General features: G+C 59.7%; 1 protein-coding gene across 11 annotated transcripts; it reads right to left on the bottom strand.

The window, feature by feature from the left end:
* Positions 1-9: 9 nt before the first annotated feature.
* LOC105488448 (eukaryotic translation elongation factor 1 delta) lies at positions 10-18401 on the bottom strand. 11 transcript variants are annotated; one of them, XM_024794939.2, is made up of 9 exons: positions 13642-13780; positions 9601-10757; positions 7307-7430; positions 6791-6862; positions 1501-1600; positions 1326-1426; positions 763-984; positions 272-466; positions 10-108 (listed from the first exon to the last, which is right to left on the bottom strand). In XM_024794939.2, exons 2-9 carry the CDS (start codon positions 10755-10757, stop codon positions 70-72), a joined length of 2010 nt encoding a protein of 669 aa, XP_024650707.2. In that variant the 5' UTR covers positions 13642-13780; the 3' UTR covers positions 10-69. The 11 variants fall into 11 exon arrangements, with proteins under 11 accessions (XP_024650707.2, XP_011750791.2, XP_011750796.1 ...); XM_011752489.3 differs by having other exon boundaries at positions 13080-13664; XM_011752494.2 differs by lacking the exons at positions 9601-10757; positions 13642-13780 and adding an exon at positions 18245-18400 and having other exon boundaries at positions 7307-7427.
* Between the last annotated feature and the right edge of the window lie 206 nt (positions 18402-18607).

Genomic DNA, 18607 nt, shown 5'->3' with positions numbered 1-18607 from the left:
AGCCAGAGGGCCGGTCTCAGTCTTTAATCGTGGCAGGGCCTCAGGCACGCGCGCGCACACACTCAGGCTTCAGATCTTGTTGAAAGCTGCGATATCGACACTCTGCACCTGAGGAGAAGTGGAGGGTGATGGTCAGGGCTGTTCCCCTAGAGCCCACTCGGAGCCAGGAGCCTCCTCTGAGGGGGGTTCACTCTGGGACTCGCTCCCCACTGCCCCAGTACAGGGCATGGGCCAGGGCCCCCAGTCTCCTCTCCCCGGCCAGCCCACTCACGTGCTCCTCAAACTTGGTGATCTCCTCCTCCAGCAAGTCTGTCCCCACCTTGTCGTCCTCCACCACACACTGAATCTGTAGCTTCCGGATACCGTAGCCCACGGGCACCAGCTTGGAGGCCCCCCAGACCAGCCCGTCCAGCTGGATAGATCGCACACAGGCCTCCAGCTGGGCCATGTCCGTCTCATCGTCCCACTGTGGGGAAAGGGGAGGAAAAGCTGGGGTCAGGCACCCTCAGAACACCCAGGAAGTACCTGCGTGCCCCCTACCCCCTACCCACTGTGTGCACAATTGTTTCCTTAAAGGGCCCTCAGAAAATCCAAATTCACACCTTCCTGTCTCCAAGTTTGTGTTTATCCCAAGACTTCTCAACTTGGCGTTAAAGTCTCCCCAGAACCGAGAGAGCAGGGGAGGGAGGGTCACAGGCTGAGCCAGCTGGGCAGGCACCAGGGCAATGCCCAGCTCCCAGAAGCTCCACCCTGCCCACTCACAGGCTTGACATCCAGCAGGATGGAGGACTTGGCCACCAGTGCAGGCTTCTTGGCCTTCTTCTCCGCGTACTGCCGCAGCCGCTCCTCCCGCAGCTGTGCCGCCTCCTTGTCCTCCTCCTCATTGTCGCTGCCAAACAGGTCAATGTCATCATCCTCGTCATCCTCTGCTGGTGTGGCTGGCTTCTTGGCCGGGGGCTCCACTTGGCGCATGGGAGACACGTGCTGCCACAGGGGAGGGGATAGAAGGCATGGCTGAGACGCCCCAACCAGGGCCCAGAGCTGCCTGGCCACCTCCTAGGCCCTCCTCCCTCCCTCGACCGGAGCAAGGGCAGCCCCTGTGCACCCCTGCTGTGGTTCCCCACATGCAGGCCCCAGGAAAGACAAGAACTGCCTCTACCTGCCCAGGGGATTAGTGCAGGCCTAACTGTAAACCTTCCTGGGGACCTGAGGACTCCAGTATTCTGGCTGCCAGCTCATCACTGCTGGAGCCAGTGTACATGGAGACATGGAAGCCAGCAGGGCCACGTGGTCCCTGCAGTGTCAGGCGTGGGGAGAGCACTCACCTGGGTCTGTGGGGCCGTGGCCCGGTGGCCAGGCGAGCTCTTCTCCAGCACGTTCAGCCGGGCCTCCAGCTTGGAGATGGCCTGCTGCAGCTCCTGTACCACTGTGGGGGCAAGGGGAGCACGGTTAGATGGCAGGGGCCAGGGACAGCCCCTACCCACTGGCCCGGGGCCTCACCGCCACGCAGGCTCTGGTTCTCCACTTCCAGACTGGCGATCCGGACGACAAGCTCGCTGTGGTCTCCGCTGGGGCCGCTGGAGGCCCCGGGGCCTGAGGTCTGCAAGGCAGGAGGGGAGGGCTCAGTGCCCAGCCTGCTCCTGGGGTCCCCTCAGAGGCTCCAGTCAGCTCCACCAGGTCCCCCTGCCATGCTCAGGACTGCAGGAACTCAGAGGAGGAAAACTCTGGCTCGGGAGAGCAGGAGGTACCCCCTGCTGATGCCCAGCTCAAACATATGACCTCGGAGATGGTGGCCGCCACAGACCACAGTGAAATTCTCAGCCAGGCAAAGTCCAGGACAGGAAGCTCTTGGTGCCCCAAACACTGAAGGTGTGGGGAGCTGGGCCATGGCTGCTGCTGCCCGTCAGGATTCTGCTGAGCAGTCAGGCTCAGAGGCTGGGTGGGAGATGGTGAAGGACTCACAGTCCTAGGGACAACCTGGGGCAGGCCTCAGGGGACCAGGCAGCACTGGAAATGGGAGGTGGGAGCAGCTCAGGGCCCAGTGGGGGCAGGAGGAAGGAGCCCACCTATGTGGACAGCAGCCACCCAGAGCTTTGTCTCCATGGGCCTCATGCCTGCCCATCTCACTCAGCAAGCCAGTCTCTAGGTGACCCAGGGCCCCAAGCCCACCTCATACTCCGCCATAGCTCAGACTGATGCCCTGGGGCCCAGACAGGCTCCTAGCCTCCTGGCCCTTAACAGTAGCCAGTCCTTATGCATCTACCTGCAGGCATGGGCCATTTAGTCTGCCCACCCACCAACACGATGGCTCTAAGGACAGCGTGTACCTGGCTGCATGGCGCTCTCAGCCAACCCCATCTTGGCAGCTCCCCGGGGCTCCCTCTCTGTGAGGAGGGGCCTGCAGCAGCTGGGCAGACAAGCCTGCTCCTTGCAGCAGGTGCAGACACACTCAGGCCTTTGCCCAACGTGCAGCACCAGCCCTGGGGCCCTCCTGCCACAGTCCTTGGGACCATGCTGTGGGGAATGCTTGTTTATGTATCTGGGGAGTATGGGAGCTAAGCCCCACAGATCATGGACAATGCCAAGACTGTGGCCCAGGAGGCCCACCTGGCACAGGAGGAAATGGGCAGGGAAAGGCCAGGCTGGCAGGGGCGCGTGAATGGTGGTGGGGGTGCGGAAGGCACCGGCAGAAACTGACAAGCTCTGGGGCAGAAGCTGGAGCATGGGAGGGTCAGGCTGTGGGGCGTCAGGGGGCATGGAGAATCACAGCAGACCTCCTGAGGGGGTGGGGCTGGGTCCCGAGGAGGCCAGAATCCGTGAGTGGCAGGGCCAGGGCACCTGAGGCCTCATGCACCCCACATAGCAGGCCCAAGGACAAGCAAAAGGTCCCCTTTGGAAGAGGCACTAAGTCAGCACTGGCCCCGAGCTGCATGATGAGCAGTGGGGACTGTTTCACCACTGCCCTCCCTAGGCCACTAGGCCACAGCCCACAGCACTCAGGCCAGAGGGGCAGCCCCCTCCCTTGATGCTGACTCGGGGGGACTAGGGACGCTAGGCATCAGAGTCCCTGAGCACAGCTTCAATGGGGCAGGTTCAGGTCACCCAGTGCAATCAGAGCGGGCCTCAGAGAGCCCCTCAGGGACTTAGGGGATGCCAAAGGCAAATACTTCAGGGCCAGACCCATGCCAGTAAACCCTGTGCCAGCACCACATTCCCAGAAACCCTGCAGTTCTGAAACCCCAGTGTCTGCTGAGCGCTCCCACCCCAAATCCAAGATGAGACTGGGCCCCTGCCATGGGCTGAATAATGTCCTTCCAAATCCACATGCTGGAGTCTCATCCCCCAGTATCTTAGAATGTGACCTTATTTGGAGACAAGGCCTTTACAGAGATAATTGTCACTGAGGGGTGGGGGGTAATCCAATCCGACTGGTGTCTAATAAGACATCATGACACACAAACACTCAGAGGGATGACTGTGTGAGGACGTGGAGAAGACTGTCTACATGCTGAGAGGCCTCAGGAGAAACCAGCCCTGCTGCCACCTCAATCATGGACTTCCAGCCTCTAGAGCTGTGAGAAAACACATGTGGTTTAAGTCACCTAGTCTATGGAACTTTGTTATAGCAGCAAACCAGTCCCTAAGCCCTAATAGTGTGAATACCTGCCTGTCCCAGAGACCATGACTTCGGGGTTGACCCTACACAGCCAGGGCTGAAGAGTTCCTGCAGCCCCAGGGCCAAGCCCCCGACCACTGCCTTCTGGGCACTGGAGGGCAGCATGCCTGACTTGAGTGCAAAAATCTGTGGAACCTTTATCTCGTGTCTGCCTAGCCTGGACCTGGTCAGGTGCCTGGGCAAGCTAGGGGTGCTGGGTTGGGATCTGGACAGAACGCAAGGCACGAAGAAGCACCCACCTGGTAGACAGGAGTGGCAGCCCTTCCTGGGCCCACCCACCCAGGGATGCCCAGCTTATGGCTCGGGAGCCAGCACACCCCTAGCTGGCTGTGACTGTGGCGGACAGAATCATGGCCCCCACAAAGATGTCCACATACAAGTCCCCAGAGCCTGTAAATATAGTCTCCCATGGCAAAAGCGATTCTGCAGATGTGATATGATTAATTTAAGAGGATCTCAAGATGGAGAGAAGATGCTGGATCACCCAGGCGGGGACACTGTCATCACAAGGGCCCACAGGAGGCAGCAGGAGCGAGGAAAGGGAGAGGCAGGCTGAGTGATGAGACAGCTGTTTAGGAGCCTTGGGCCAAGGACTGTGAGCAGCTTCCAGCAGCCAGAAGAGACAAGGAAGCGGATTCTCCCCATAGAGACACCAGAAGGACCACAGCCTCGATTTTGCCCCATAAGACGATCTCAGACTTCTGGCCTCTGGAACTGTAAGGTGAGGAACTTGTGCTGTTTTAAGCCACTGAAATGTGACAGTGTTACAGCAACATCAAGTGGAAACCAACACAGACCTTGGCCCAGGAAGTGGGGTGCTGCTGGAATGCCTAACAATATGGAGGTGGCTTTGGAGTTGGGCAGTGGTGAGGCGGGAAGAACTCCGAGGAACATGACACAAAAACCCTAGACTGGGCCGGGCGCAGCGGCTCACGCCTGTAATCCCAGCACTCTGGAAGGCCGAGGCAGGCGGATCATAACGTCAGGAATTCAAGACCAGCCTGGTCAACCTGGCGAAACCCCGTCTCTACTAAAAAAAAAAAAAAAAAAAAGAAAAAAAAAAATCAGCTGGGCTTGGTGACAGGCACCCGTAATCTCAGCTACTTGGAAGGCTGACGCAGGAGAATTGCTTGAACCCCAGAGGCGGAGACTGCAGTGAGCCAGGATCATGCCACTGCACTCCAAGCCTGGGCGACAGAGCAAGATTCTGTCCACAACCCACCCACCCCTGCCAAAAGAAAAACCCTAGCCTATCTTGAGCACACTGTTGACAAGATTCAGATGCTAAGCCCCTCAGTGAAAACTCAGAGAAGGTGAGGAACAGGGCACATCATCTTCTAGAACAACCTAAACCTAAACCGCCACGAACATGCTGTTGGTAGGAATAGGGATGGTTTTTTTTTTGTTTTTTTTGTTTTTTTTTTTGAGACAGAGTCTTGCTCTGTCGCCCAGGCTGGAGCGCAGTGGCCGGATCTCGGCTCACTGCAAGCTCCGCCTCCCGGGTTTACGCCATTCTCCTGCCTCAGCCTCCCGAGTAGCTGGGACTACAGGCGCCCGCCACCTCGCCCGGCTAGTTTTTTTTTTTGTATTTTTTAGTAGAGACGGGGTTTCACTGTGTTAGCCAGGATGGTCTCGATCTCCTGACCTCGTGATCCGCCCGTCTCGGCCTCCCAAAGTGCTAGGATTACAGGCTTGAGCCACCGCGCCCGGCCGGAATAGGGATGTTAACAAATGACAGTGGGGGGGACCATGGGCCACACAGGAGTGCGCCCTTCAAACCTCATGCGACCCACGGGTTGGACTGTGACTGCCGGGGACTAGTGACACCCTGTTGTTTCCTTCTTCTTTTTCCCATTTTTAAAGGGAATGCCTGTCCCACGATTGTATTTTGGGAACAGATAATTTGTTTTCCAGTTTCACTGGTCCACAGATGGAGAGGAATTTTGCTTCAGGATGGACCACGCGATCCCCCATGCCTGATTGGATGGGATTCTGGACTTTGGAGGGACACTGTGGGGGACCCAGGCTTCTGCAGATGTTGGTGGGGAGCAATACACCTTACGAATGAGGCAATGAGAATCTCCGACGCCCACGTCCCAACCCCCAGAGCCTGCAAATCCACTACCTGACGTGGCAAAAAGAAGAATCAGCAAATATGATTAAACTCAGGATTTTGAGGTGGGGAACATCCTGGACCTGGGATCCTGGCGGGCCCAAAGCAAACACAATAACCATGTAAGTGACAGAGGGAGGAAGGAGGCTCGGAGAGAGGTGTGAGATGCAAGTGGAGGCCGGGGTGACGAGGTTGCCTGCTGGCCACCTCGAAACAAGCAATGTGGGCATCCACTGGAATCTGGGAGAGGCAAAGGAACAGATTCCTCCTGAGCCTTGGGAAGGATGGCAACCTTGCTGACACTGGGGTCAGCCTCGTGAGACACATTTCAGACTTCTGGCCTGGAAACCCGGCATGATGGACAGTATCCCATCCCAGGGAGAACGCAGCCCCAACTCCTTGGGAATACCAGGGCTGCCACCTCCCAGAGGATAACCCTTCCCCAACCAGCCTGGCAGGCTGCAGCCACTGCCTCCAACTCCTGATCTCAGCCCGGGGCCTGGAGGCCAAGCAGGGCTACAGGGCTCCTCTCTGGGTCTCCAACTCAAGATGGTGCCAACTCTAGGCTCGGAATGCCTCGCACCTTGCAGAACCACTACTTCTCTCCCCAGTGAGGCAAGATCTAAGAGGGAACGCAGGAAGCCCCGGCAGACACACAGTCCTGCCACGGGGAGCAAGCAGGGAAGCACAGGCCCTCACAGCAGGCGCCCACAGTACACCCTGCGAATGGCACCACTCAGCTCCCAGCCGGCCCCGCAGGAACGGCCAGTGTGACCGCCAGCAGGCAGACAAGAGGTAAGCACAGAAGGGACGCGAGAGTAAGAACACTGTCCATGGCAGTCCGGGCCTGGAGGCCACAGAGCCACACGCCCCAGGAGCACAGCGCTGTGCACTCCGCCCTGACTCTGCTGTGAAGCCAAACCACCAGCAGCATCAGGAAAAATGAGACATGCTACTTGGCCGAGCAGGAGCCCGCGGGTCCGTGGGCCGCGGGTACTCACTCCGGCCAGGGATTTCTGGATGTTCTCTCTGGCTCTCGCAATGTCACGAAGGATCACGCTGGCGCCATTCTCCTGCAGACAGTGCAGAAAGAACCAGTCTTTTTTTTTTTTTTTTAATTAAAAAAGAATTTAATTAAAAAACAAACCAAAAAATCCCATGAACCCTCACATAGAAACAGCAAGAAAGTATTGCACAGAACGAGAGCTCAGCGGGCCAGAAAAGTGGGAGGTGCCTGAGGCTGTGATGACAGGCACAGGCGCCCATGTCTGCGGGGAACGAGTGCCAGGCCTGGCCCCATGCCACCTGCACAGGCACCAGCAGGAGGGCCCTGAGCAGACCCAGCCCCGGGGGCCTGGCCAAGGCCGCCTGCCCCAAGACCCCACGCCCAGCACCCACAGCAGAGCCACTGGGCCAGGGTGCCTCTGCCCTCCTAACCTGGCTGAACCCTCCTCGTGTGCCCCAGCCACTCCTGTCGGGCAGCAGAGCCACCCAGCCACCCCACATGCAGCCCTCACCTGGCGGGAGGCACCGGCCACAGGCCCGTTCATCTGCTCGTAGAATCTCCTTTCTGCATCGTCATATTTGAACTTGTCAAACCAGATCTTCTCATGTACTAGGAAGTTTGTAGCCATTTTTCTGCTGGGAGGGGGAAGAGGCAAAGTCAACATGACTGGGAAGTAGGGTTGAGACAGCCCTGGCCTCACCCTTCCCCACAGAGACCCCCGTCAGAACAGCTCAGAAGCACCAGGGTGGGGCAGGGCTGACACCCACTCCAAACACCAGTGTTCTCCACAAAGCGACACCAAGCCTGTAAGCCCTCACCCCACATGGCGTCCCCAGGCCTGTCTTCCAGACGAGGGGTTCTCAAAGTGTGGTCCAAGAACCTCTGGGGGTCCCAAGGCCCTACCCTTTCACTCACATGAAGCTGGGTTTATGTCAAACAGCTGGAGTGCGGAGGCAGGTACAAGGGCCCAGCTGCCTCCCACTAAGCCAGACACCCAAGAGATTTGCAAAAATCTCAAGCAAGGCCATTCTGCTCACTGAATTTTTTGGTTATGGGAAAAGTATTTCTCATAAAAAAAAGTTAGTAATGTGTAACGAGTTTCTTCTTCAACAAATAATTACACTTAGCATTTCTTTTTTTTTTTTTGAGCGGGAGTCTCACTCTGTTGCCCAGGCTGGAATCAGTGGTGCGATAGCTCACCGCAACCTCCGCCTCCTGGGTTCAAGTGATTTTCCTGCCTCAGCCTCCCGAGTAACTGGGACTACAAGTGTGCACCACTGTGCTTGGCTAATTTTTTGTATTTTTAGTAGAGAAGGGGTTTCACCATGTTGGCCAGGCTGGTCTTGAACTCCTGACATCAGGTGATCCACCCGCCTCAGCCTCCCAAAGTGCTGGGATTACAGGCGTGAGCCACCGCGCCCGGCCCATTTCTCGGTTTTAATTGCTAATGTGGTAAAAATCAATAGGTACAATGAAAGCTGTTTGGGGTCCTGAGAGCAAGAAGGTCGAGAATGGGTGCCCTAGACAGGGACTATGGCCCACAGGTAAATCCAGCCCGTGGTTTTACTGGCACACAGCCCCACCTCGTGCTCCTCCCATGGCCGGCAGCAGAGGAGCTGGGCAGACGACTCTGTGGCCGGGGCCCAGACCCTCTGGTTCTTTATGGAGTTTGCTGCCTCCCACCCTGGACTGGCCAAGACCCTCCTACTGTCCAACCAAGTACATCAGAACTGTCCCCATCCTGCTCTGCCGCCCGTCTGTGTGTGGACTCCGGACCATCGCTGGACCTCGTCAAGTGTCCTCTCGGTAACAAAGGGCTGGAGTCTGTGAGCCTCCTCCGCGTCCCTCACCCAGGACACTCTCCCGGCGAGGAGGGACCGGGCCACCGTGAATACCAGGGCAGGTGGAAGGGCAGGAGGTCAGCACTCCCCCATGGGGTCCCGCCTTCAGGCGATCTTGTCAACCAGCAAATCCAGACCCCTGGGGGTCCAAGGTTGGCACCACTTCCTTGGGGGCTTAGGCAGCAGCTTGGGACACTCGGCCGGGGCCTTCAGAGTCCTTCCCTGACTCAGCCCGCCCCACCACCAGGGCGCCCTCGCCAGCAGGCCAGCCTCGCCACTTCCATGCCCTCCGTATTCCCTTCCACGTCCAATCGCCTACCCACCTGCCTGGCCCCAGAGACTGCTGCTGGGGTTGCACCTGCACCCTGGAGCAAGCCCCCAGCACCCAGAGGGAGGTCACACAGACCGGGCACCCTGGGATGGGGGCCACCTGACCAGCCACATGCCCATGCATCTGAGATGCCACCACCTTCCCTCAGAGTTAGTTTCAGGTGACAAGGAAAGCTGGGGGTGCCCAGGACGGGCAGGCAGGGACACACTGGCTCCCACGTCTCATCACAGGGGAGCGCTAGGGCCAGAAACCAGCTTCAATGCTTCCTGCTCCTATGGGTAGCCTTGTCTTCTCAGCCCTGGCATGTGACAGCCACAGGGGACTCGGGGAGCTTCCCAGCCCAAGAGGGACCCTGGGCGAGGCAGAGATTCTGCCTTGTGTTGACCCCTTCCCTGCCCCCATCCAGACAGCCCAGAACTTTGTAACCCCAAGCAGTGTCCCTGGAACCCACACTGCCCAAGCACAGCACCACCTTTACTCAGCCTGCTGCTGCATTCAACTCAGCTGGGCCCAAGGTCTCGGGGAGCCCCCACCCCAGGTGGGCAGGGAGGAAGCTGGAGGAGCCCCAGCCTGGGACGGCTGTCCCTGTGCCCACAGCCCAGGCTGGGTGCCCACCCAGCACGTTTCTCCTACTTGGGTCTCAGGCTGGACACGGACAGGCCAGACCGAGGACCGGGTCGGTGAGACAGGGAGGCAGCTTCGAGGCACCAGGCCATGCGCAGGGCCTCGGCAACATGGTGGCGGCACTCAGCGCTGTCGTAGGCAGGCTTGCTGAGCCAGGGGGCCTCTGCATCCTTCTGCAGGAAGTAACAGTAGGGCAAGGCAGAGGGGGCCTCCCCGTCGGCCCACCGCGGCCCAGCCCGCTTGTTCCCTAAGACGTGGCGGCCCCGCCGGTCTCTGCGGCCCCTCCGGGCACCCTCGGCCAGGCCAGCTCGCTCTTGCAGGCGCACCTTCCCCGGGGGATGGCCGTCAAACAGGGCCTCGTAGAAGCCCCTCTCGGCTGCATCATACCGGGGCTTCTCCAGCCACACCTCCCGGACCAGTGCCTGCAGGCTGCCCAGTGGGGGCTGGCCATTGACCGGTAGGCTGGGCTGGTGGGCCAGGTTGGGGATGGCCGCCTGCTGGCCCGTGTCAGGAGTCCCCTGCCTGTGGCCACCCTCGGGAGCCAGCAACAGGGACTGAGACCACTCCACAAAGGCCCGCTCAGCCTGGTCGAAGGAGGACTTGTTGACCCAGGTCCCCCAGGTCACGTGGTGGCAGGCCACCTGGCTTCCATGGGTGCAGGGACCCCAAGGGGCCAAGGCAGGAGGCTGGGCTGCCTGGGCAGCCACGTCTGCCAGCTTCTGGCGGTAGGAACTCTCTGCCTGGTCGAAAAGTGACTTGTCCAGCCACACGCGTTCGGCCGAGAGCCCCAGGAGGGCCGGGGCCGCCAGGCCGAGACCACTCTTGTCCAGCCACACGGGTTCAGCCGAGAGCCCCAGGAGGGCCGGGGCCGCCGGGCCGAGCCCACTCTTGGGGGAGCGCTTTCTCTTTTTCTGCAGGGGCTTCCTGCCGTCCTGGCTCTTCCTGGGATCACTCCTGCTGCTGCCGTCAGGGGCCTCTGCCTCATCAGTGTCCTCAGGGTCGTCCTGGCCGGGCCCATTCATAGCTGGCCCCTCGGCTGGCAGCTGCTGGGCGGAGGCGGCCGCCTGCATGGCCTCGTGCTCGTAGAAGCGCCGCTCGGCCTCCTCATACTTGTGCTTGTCTTCCCACACGGTCTCCAGGGTGCAGGAGGCCTTCCCGCTCCTCATCTTCCGGACACAGCGATAAAAAGCAAGCAGAGGGCAGAGTTGCAACACTGCGGGTGGCCGTGGCCCCGTGCCCACCCTCCCCGTGGCTGCCCTCCCAGGGCAGGGGCTGAGGATGCTCCCCAGTGGGGCTTTCATGAGATGACATTCAAGGACTTGAAAGTCAAGCCCATGTGGGGGATGCTGTATTGTAAAGAGAAAACAGGCCGGGTGCAGTGGCTCATGCCTGTAATCGCAGCACTTTGGGAGGCCAAGTGCCTCCCAATACATGAACAATACATACCTTTTTAAAGTGAACGTATGGCCCATGAAATATCTGAGACATACTCATACTATAAAATTTTTCGGCTGGGCGCGGTGGCTCAAGCCTGTGATCCCAGCACTTTGGGAGGCCGAGACGGGTGGATCACGAGGTCAGGAGATCGAGACCATCCTGGATAACACGGTGAAACCCCGTATCTACTAAGAAATACAAAAAACTAGCCGGGCGAGGTGGCGGGCGCCTGTAGTCCCAGCTACTCGGGAGGCTGAGGCCGGAGAATGGCGTGAACCCGGGAGGCGGAGCTTGCAGTGAGCTGAGATCTGGCCACTGCACTCCAGCCTGGGCTACAGAGCGAGACTCCGTCTCAAAAAAAAAAAAAAAATTTTCATCATTTATCTGAAGTAGGCTTTAACTGGCTAACTGGCTTTCTCTGCATTTTTGCATAGGACAGGCTTGGCCACCCCACTGTGGTGGCTGGTGTTCCCATCCTACAGAATGGCCTCTGTGGCTGTCCTGGCCACACCAGTACCACACCCAGAGCACACTCAAAGGTCTTAGAAAAGAGGGAGCCTCAGCCGGGTGCGGTGGCTCACCCCTGTAATCCCAACACTTTGGGAAGCCTAGGCGGATGGATCACAAGGTCTGGAGATTGAGACCATCCTGGCTAACACGTTGAAACCCTGTCTCTACTAAACACACACACACACACACACAAAACAAACTAGCCGGGCGTGGTGGTGGGAGCCTGTAGTCCCAGCTACTCGGAGGCTGAGGCAGGAGAATGGCGTGAAGCCGGGAGGCGGAGCTTGCAGTGAGCAGAGTTCGCCACTGCACTCCAGAAAACTCGTCTCCAAAAAAAAAAAAAAAAAAAAAAAAAAAAGAGGGAGCCTCTCTGTGGGCCTGACTGTCCTCCCCGGGAGGGGGCCAGGTGACTGGGCAGAGGGTGGAGTGCCCACTCGTGAAGGGTCACATCAACGGGACTCGCCAGGGAGGATGCTGGTGACCAGTGTGTAGAAAGGGGCCAAGCGCCTGGAGCACTGAGACGGCTCTGGGCTCTCTATCAGCCGCCGTGGCTTCCCAACTGGAGTCCATATCTTTGGGTCCATCCAAGCTAAAGGGGCATCATGGGGATCTCACAGTCCCAGGACATCAGGGTCCCCTCTCAGGTTGGGTTCTGTGTGATGTAAGAGGGACCATCTTGGTGGGAGGCAGGTTGTGAGGCTCCACCCCCACTTGCTACCCCCAATGAGGCCTGGGAGCCTCAGCCTCCTCCCTGGATGAGGTGCTCCCTCAAGCTCTGGGCAACCTCAGTCGTCTGCTGCCCCAGTGCTCCAGCAGCCATGTGGGATCCTGCTGGGGGCATGCTCTGCTCCCAGGTGTCCAGTGTGGTGTTACAGAAAGGACAGACCCAGAAGGCCAGGGGCAAATCTGCTCTTGGGATACAGGTCAGCGCCCCAGCCCGCGCTCGGCCTGCGGTATCTTCCTCCCCAGCCATGCCCGACTCCAGGCTCTGCTCCCCAAAAGCAGAAACGCCTGGGTCTAACCAACACCTAGGAGCACCCTCAAGAGGGGGCGTGCAGCCGCCCCTCACGGACACTGCTGCTAGTCAGCTGCCTCCGCAGATGTGTCTAGTGGAGCCTGAAGGCAGACCCAGTGGCCTCAGGGCACGTGGCTGTGACTGGGACCACCTGCCTGGTCTTCACCCAGAGGGAGGCAGCCTTCAGTCAAGAACAGACCCTTCACACCAGCGGCTACGGGTCTACGCCCCTCTCCTAACATCCTTACTCAACAAAACCAAGGCAGGTTCCAATGCCTCCAGTGGGGTGCTGAGCTGTCTACACTCCACCCAGGCGGGGAGGACCTTTGGGAAGCACCCGCACTGCACTCTGAAGCCTCTTAAGTGGAACATGGAGTTTTTTCCGGGCATGTAGCCAGAATCCCTCAGTCCCAGCCACGAGTTCTAACGGCACCAACAAGGAATCAGGGCCAGGAGGCCACAGGGCCCATGAAGAAGCCCCTCGGCTCCCCTGCTCACTCCTCCCCCAGGCTGGGGCAGCACTTACCAAGACCAGGCTGATGGGCAGAGGCAGGGGTTGGGGGTTGGGGGTTGGAGGTGGGAGCAAGAGCCCAGGAGACAGGGCATTGTGACATCGTGCGGTAGACCCCTGCCAGTCTCTCTGATCCCACGGAGCAGTGCAGGTCCCATCAGCAGTGCCACTGAGCTGGCCCCCAGTGCCAATGCCCTACCAGACTTTACTGGCCAAGGTGGCCTCAGACTATGTTCTTGGGGGCTCCGGGCAGAAGCTGCCACTCAGCGAGGGGAAGCCACTTCTCAGGCTCCTACCGAGACCTGGCACTGCCACCACTTCCCCACAGGGAGCAGCGTGTCGGGTGCTGACCTGCCAGCCCAGGCCAGGACCCTGCTTAGGGCCACACAGGGTGCCCACCTGCTGCTGCCCCATCCAGAAAACCCAATTCCTCCACTTTACAGATGGGAAACCGCAGCCCCTCTGGGCAGGCTGGGTCATGCACAGGTGGTGTTGGGGTTCCCTCGGGTACAGTGATGGCTGGGGGTTCCCTGGTCAAATGAAGGGGAATGGGGCATGAGGACAGGTGGGTACTTACTTTGCTTTGGCCTCCTAGGACAGCATGAAGGAAAAGCAGCAAGGTTAGAGGCAGACAGAAAGACTAACCGGGTCAGACACAGCAGCAGGGCAGCCCGAGCCGGCAGAAGGCCTTTCCAGAAGCTGCTTGGCGAGGTGGCGTGGAGGTGACATTGATGGAGACGGAAGCTGAGCGCCAGACAGACCCGCCACCACCACAATCCCAGGTGGCAGCTGAGTCCACACGCTCGAGGCGGCATCACTCCGTCATCCCCTGAAAGGGGAGCTCTTGGGATTACTGTTAGCTGGAGCCCAGGCAGGCCCTGGGGGACAAGCAGGGACCACTATCTGAGCCAACCTTTCCCAAATCCACCCACCCTGTCGTCACCTGAGCAAGGCAGCCTGAGACAAGGTAAGCCAACGCCCACAAGCATCCCCTGGAGCTGCCAAGGAGCTCCCCAAGCCCCTCCCCTGCACTGCCCCTGTGTCTGGTCGGCTGAAGGAGCCCAGAAGATGACAAGGACCCTTAAGGGGGAGGCAGCCCAGGGCCCGCATTGGTGCAGGGCCTCTCTCAGCAGGAGCCACCATCAAGACAGGGCTGGCACCCAAGGGCCCCAGCACAAGCCGCAAAGGCCTCCCAGACTCACTCTCCCACAGTGTGCACACAAGGACAGGACCTTTACCCCGTTTACTCCTCAGCTGGAGACACTAGGTGTCCAGCTCCTAATCTCACAAGAGCCAGCTCATAAACTCTGCAAGCTCTGGGAAGGGTAGCTGCGCACAGCTGAAAGCCCAGCCACCAGCCTGTGTCCTGGGTGGGACTGGGCAGGAGGGGCCACCTCCTACTGCTGAGCAATCCAAGGAGCCCTGGCTGGGATCTGTCTTCCCTCACCAACCGGAGCTCTGGCCCCAGGGCCCTGCTCACCTCTGTGCACCCCACACTGCAGCAGGGAGCACCCTGCTGGGAGGAACCGGGCACCCTGCAGGAGTCAGGTGTAGATGAGGATGCTACGGAGGCAGCTGCCCCATAGGACCAGTAAGAGGGGTCTTGGGTGGGCTTCCCTGCAGAGAGGAAGCCCTCAGGAGACACCACAGTGAGCCATGCTGGAGACCTGGAGGCCAGGCCCATCAACTGGGGAGCTGGCCACTGACAGCGGGCAGACAGCCTCCCAGGACAGCCAGCACAGCTCCCCACACCTCCAAGCCCACCTCCTCATTTCCCCGCTTCCTGTGTTCCCAAGCACGAGAGGACCTGCCGGACGGAACGCACCATCTCTCCTAAGAGATCAAGTCTGAGCTTCAACGCTTGCGCCGACAGGCACATGCAAGCCTGTCTCCTCCAGCAGGAGAGCCCGGAGTAGACGCAACGACTTTTTCAACTGCATCCCTACAAACAGTCAGCCCCTTCGCTCCTGCAGTTTATCTAAGCTCGGGAGGAGCTTGCTAAAGAGAACACAGGGAGACAGCCAGCTGTCAGAGAAGCAGTCTTGGAAACGCCAGAGTCAGGCCCCAGAGGGAAATGGCCCAAGTATCCCCACTCTGCTCCTGGAAGCAGGCCAGGCTCACCGCCAAGGCTCTTCCCTGAGGAGCAGACAGTGTCTGCCGAACACCCGAGCCTCTGGCAGCTGCCCAGAGTTTGAGGGGACCGTGGGGTCCTGGCTCTGGAAGGCTCCACCCAGCTAACAGGGCCTGTGACACAGGTGGCACCCAGCAAGACCCAGTGCAGTGCCATGGCTCTCACAGCCTCCCCGTCCCTGTCCTGGGAGCAGCCCCGGCAAGGACGCTCCTACCCAGAAGACTCCAGGTCAGGAGGGCAGGGCCCTGAGGAAGGTGAGGACGTCCTGGAGAGCTGTGGCCATCAAGGTGCTTTGCAGCCTGGAGGTCTCCACACACCTGGGCAAACGGAAGCTTTCTGGGAGGAGCTGGCTCCCAGGCCCTGCCCTCCAAGCCACCCCATCACAGTGGCACACACAGACAGGTTCCCAGATTGTCCAGCCTCCACCGGGAGAAGTCAGGGAGGTGGACAGGGGATACGCTCCCAGATTGTCCAGCCTCCACCAGGAGAAGTCAGGGAGGGGGCAGGGGATGGGGTCAGCCACCGGCTCGGCCTGTGCATGCCCACCCCTCCCAGCAGCACCTCTCTCTGGGACACCTGGCTGGCCGGAGTCTGTGGACTGGCACTGCCTGATACAACTTTCGGTATTTTCAGTGCCCAAAGGGTGCAACGACTAGCCCTTAAAATGAGGCTAGAGCCCCTGAGGAAGTGGGTCTTTAGGCAGAGCCACTGCACAGCAGGGCAGCGCACAGGACAGATCAATGTCTTCCTGCGTGGAGGCCTTTAGTCTTTCTTTTTTTGAGATTGAGTCTCACTCTGTCACCAGGCTGGAGTGCAGTGGCGCGATCTTGGCTCACTGCAACCTCCAACTCCCCAGTTCAAGTGATTCTCCTGCCTTAGCATCCCAAGTAGCTGGGACTACAGGCATGTGCAACCATGGCCAGCTAATTTTTTTTCATATTTTTAGTAGAGACACAGATTTACCATGTTTGCCAGGCTGGTCTCGAACTCCTGACGTCAGGTGATCTGCCCACCTTGGCCTCCCAAAGTGCTGGGAATACAGGCATGAGCCACACGGCTGGCCTAATTTTTGTGATTTTAGTAGAGATGGGGTTTTACCATGCTGACCAGGATGGTCTCGATCTTCTGACCTCGTGATCTGCCCGCCTTGGCCTCCCAAAGTGCTGGGATCACAGGCATGAGCTACCACGCCCGGCCGCCTGTGGTCTTTTCAAGAGGTAAGAAAAAAAAAAACCTCCACAGCTCCACATTTCCACTCAGCCACTTTCCTGTCTGACCCCTGGATATTCCAGCCCTACTGGGAAACACCAGCCTGCCCTGCATACCTCAGAGCGCTCACTGTAGCTACCCAAGCCACCCTGCCCCAGGCCAAGCCCCACCCCAACCATGTCTGTTCTGAAATGCTACTGCAGGTCAGCTCCACGTCCAGCCCTGCTTGCAGGACTCTGGCCGACCCTGCCTGCCCAGTGCAGCCCCCGTGCCTCCTGGGTGGCTCCAGCACTGCACAGGCTTTCTGGAACCCCTGACAATATAAGACCCACGCCACACCTCACACGGCACCCTTGGCTGCCAGCAAGGCGGGAGAGCTGGAGCGCTGTGACAGGCTCCTACACCAGCACTTAGCATAACACACTGCCACCAGCTTCCAACACGCTGCTGTCACCTCACAACACTGGCACGGGATGATGACACACAAATGCTCAATGCCACATTTCCTGTCCTCAGCCCCCAGAAGGCTGATGCCAGTGCACGGCACAGCCCCGATACTCTTTGTCCATCATCAAGCATGTGTGCCCACCTGTGCTAAACCCTGCAGCAGGTTCACCCAGCAACCCAGGAGCAAAGCCCAGAGGGCCTAGTCCTCCAGAGAGGGCGGGAGGCAGCAGGGGCTCTGCTGGCTGGGCGCGCACTCTGCCAGCACTGACCACGTGTGAACCCTGCAGCAGCCCAGGGGAGATGCTGCTGTCTCACAGGATTGGCACTGCGCCCAGAAAGCCTCTACAGGGGCAGGTCTAGGAGCCTGGCTAGGCCGGAGGCATTTGGTGAGAAGGCGAAGGTGAGCGTCCACTTCCTCAGAGGACACTTGGGGGCTCCTTCCACACCTTCCGAGTACATCCCCCACCCCCAGAACACGGCTGGGCACACACAGGGGCTCCGGAAGTAACCAACTGCCTGCGAGCCAGCTGCTTAAGGCTCATGGGGTCCAGATGACAGGACGGTCGGAGCTGTAGAAGGAGGCTGCTCAGGTGAGATGGCCTGGCCTGCCTCCCTGGGAGGTGAGCCACAGGCAGTGTCAACTTAAGAAGCACCCCGCCCTGTCAGGCAAGGACGACCCCAGGTTTAGCTACACAGTTCTTTTGCTGCCAGGCAGTCCTTCATTCTGGAAACCAATCCTGATGTCTCATCAGGTCCCCAACTCACTCCGCCCCCTTTGCCTTCTTCCACTTAAAGCCTCTGAAAGTACTACTACTTAGCAACACCATCCCCGCCCCCTTCAGAGGCTGCCCGACCACCCTATCTCCAAATCAAGAGACGTAAATTTTGACTCAGTCACAATTCAGGCTTATTCATTTCTGTGTTCACTAGCGTCTAAGTTCCAAGAGTGTTGCGTCCGTGCTTATCCCCTCCGTGCTCAGCTGATGCGTGCAGTAACTGGTGCTTAATAAACACGTGGTGGATGGTCTGCAGGCCAGAGAACAGCTGGGGCAGATGTTTGGTCTCCCACGGAGACGGCAGCAAACACAGGCCTTAGGCCCCAGCAGCCTGGCCGAGGGGCTTCCCACGACCGGGATGCGCCGTGAGCCAGTGCTCCCGGAACCCCCGGCCCGCGGACGCCCTCCAGGCCGGCCACGTGGCCTCGGTCGCCCCGCCCCTCTGCGCTCGCCCCAAAAGCCGTACTTGGCCCACGTCCCCTAAGCCGGCGCTGGCGCACTTGCGCCTCAGTCCCTAACGGCGCGAGCTTTTGGTGCAGCCCGGGCCGCCCGCCCTCCCGGCCTCTCGGGCGTCTCTGACGCGCCCGACTCCTTCCGGCAGGGGCAGCGGTACTCACACGCCAGCCAAGGACGCGGCGACCAGGGAGGAGGAATCGGCGGACACGGGATGCCTGAGGAAAGGGAGGGCCGGCCAGGCCGCGCACGGGAAATGAAGCACTGGGCTCTACCAAGAGCCGCGGGCCGGGGGCCCAGGGGGGGACGCGGCCCCTGCACACGCTCCGCCTGGCCGCCGGGGCCCTAGACGCGCTGCGCCCCGACACTTCAAAGGCAGAATTCCGTTGGAGACGACTGCGGAGGCCGCTCTTCAGCGGAGGAGTCTGCACAAATGCCGGGAACGGGCGGCTGCGCGCGCGCCCCCCTGCGTCTCGAGGCCAGTGGTGTCGCCGGTGGGGCGGGGCCGGAGGCCGGCACGCGCCGAG

The sequence above is a fragment of the Macaca nemestrina genome, chromosome 8 (genome assembly GCF_043159975.1).
Source record: "Macaca nemestrina isolate mMacNem1 chromosome 8, mMacNem.hap1, whole genome shotgun sequence".
Lineage (NCBI taxonomy): Eukaryota > Metazoa > Chordata > Mammalia > Primates > Cercopithecidae > Macaca > Macaca nemestrina.
The sequence above is the reverse complement of the archived record's forward strand: the minus strand, read 5'-3'. Positions and strand labels throughout refer to the sequence as shown.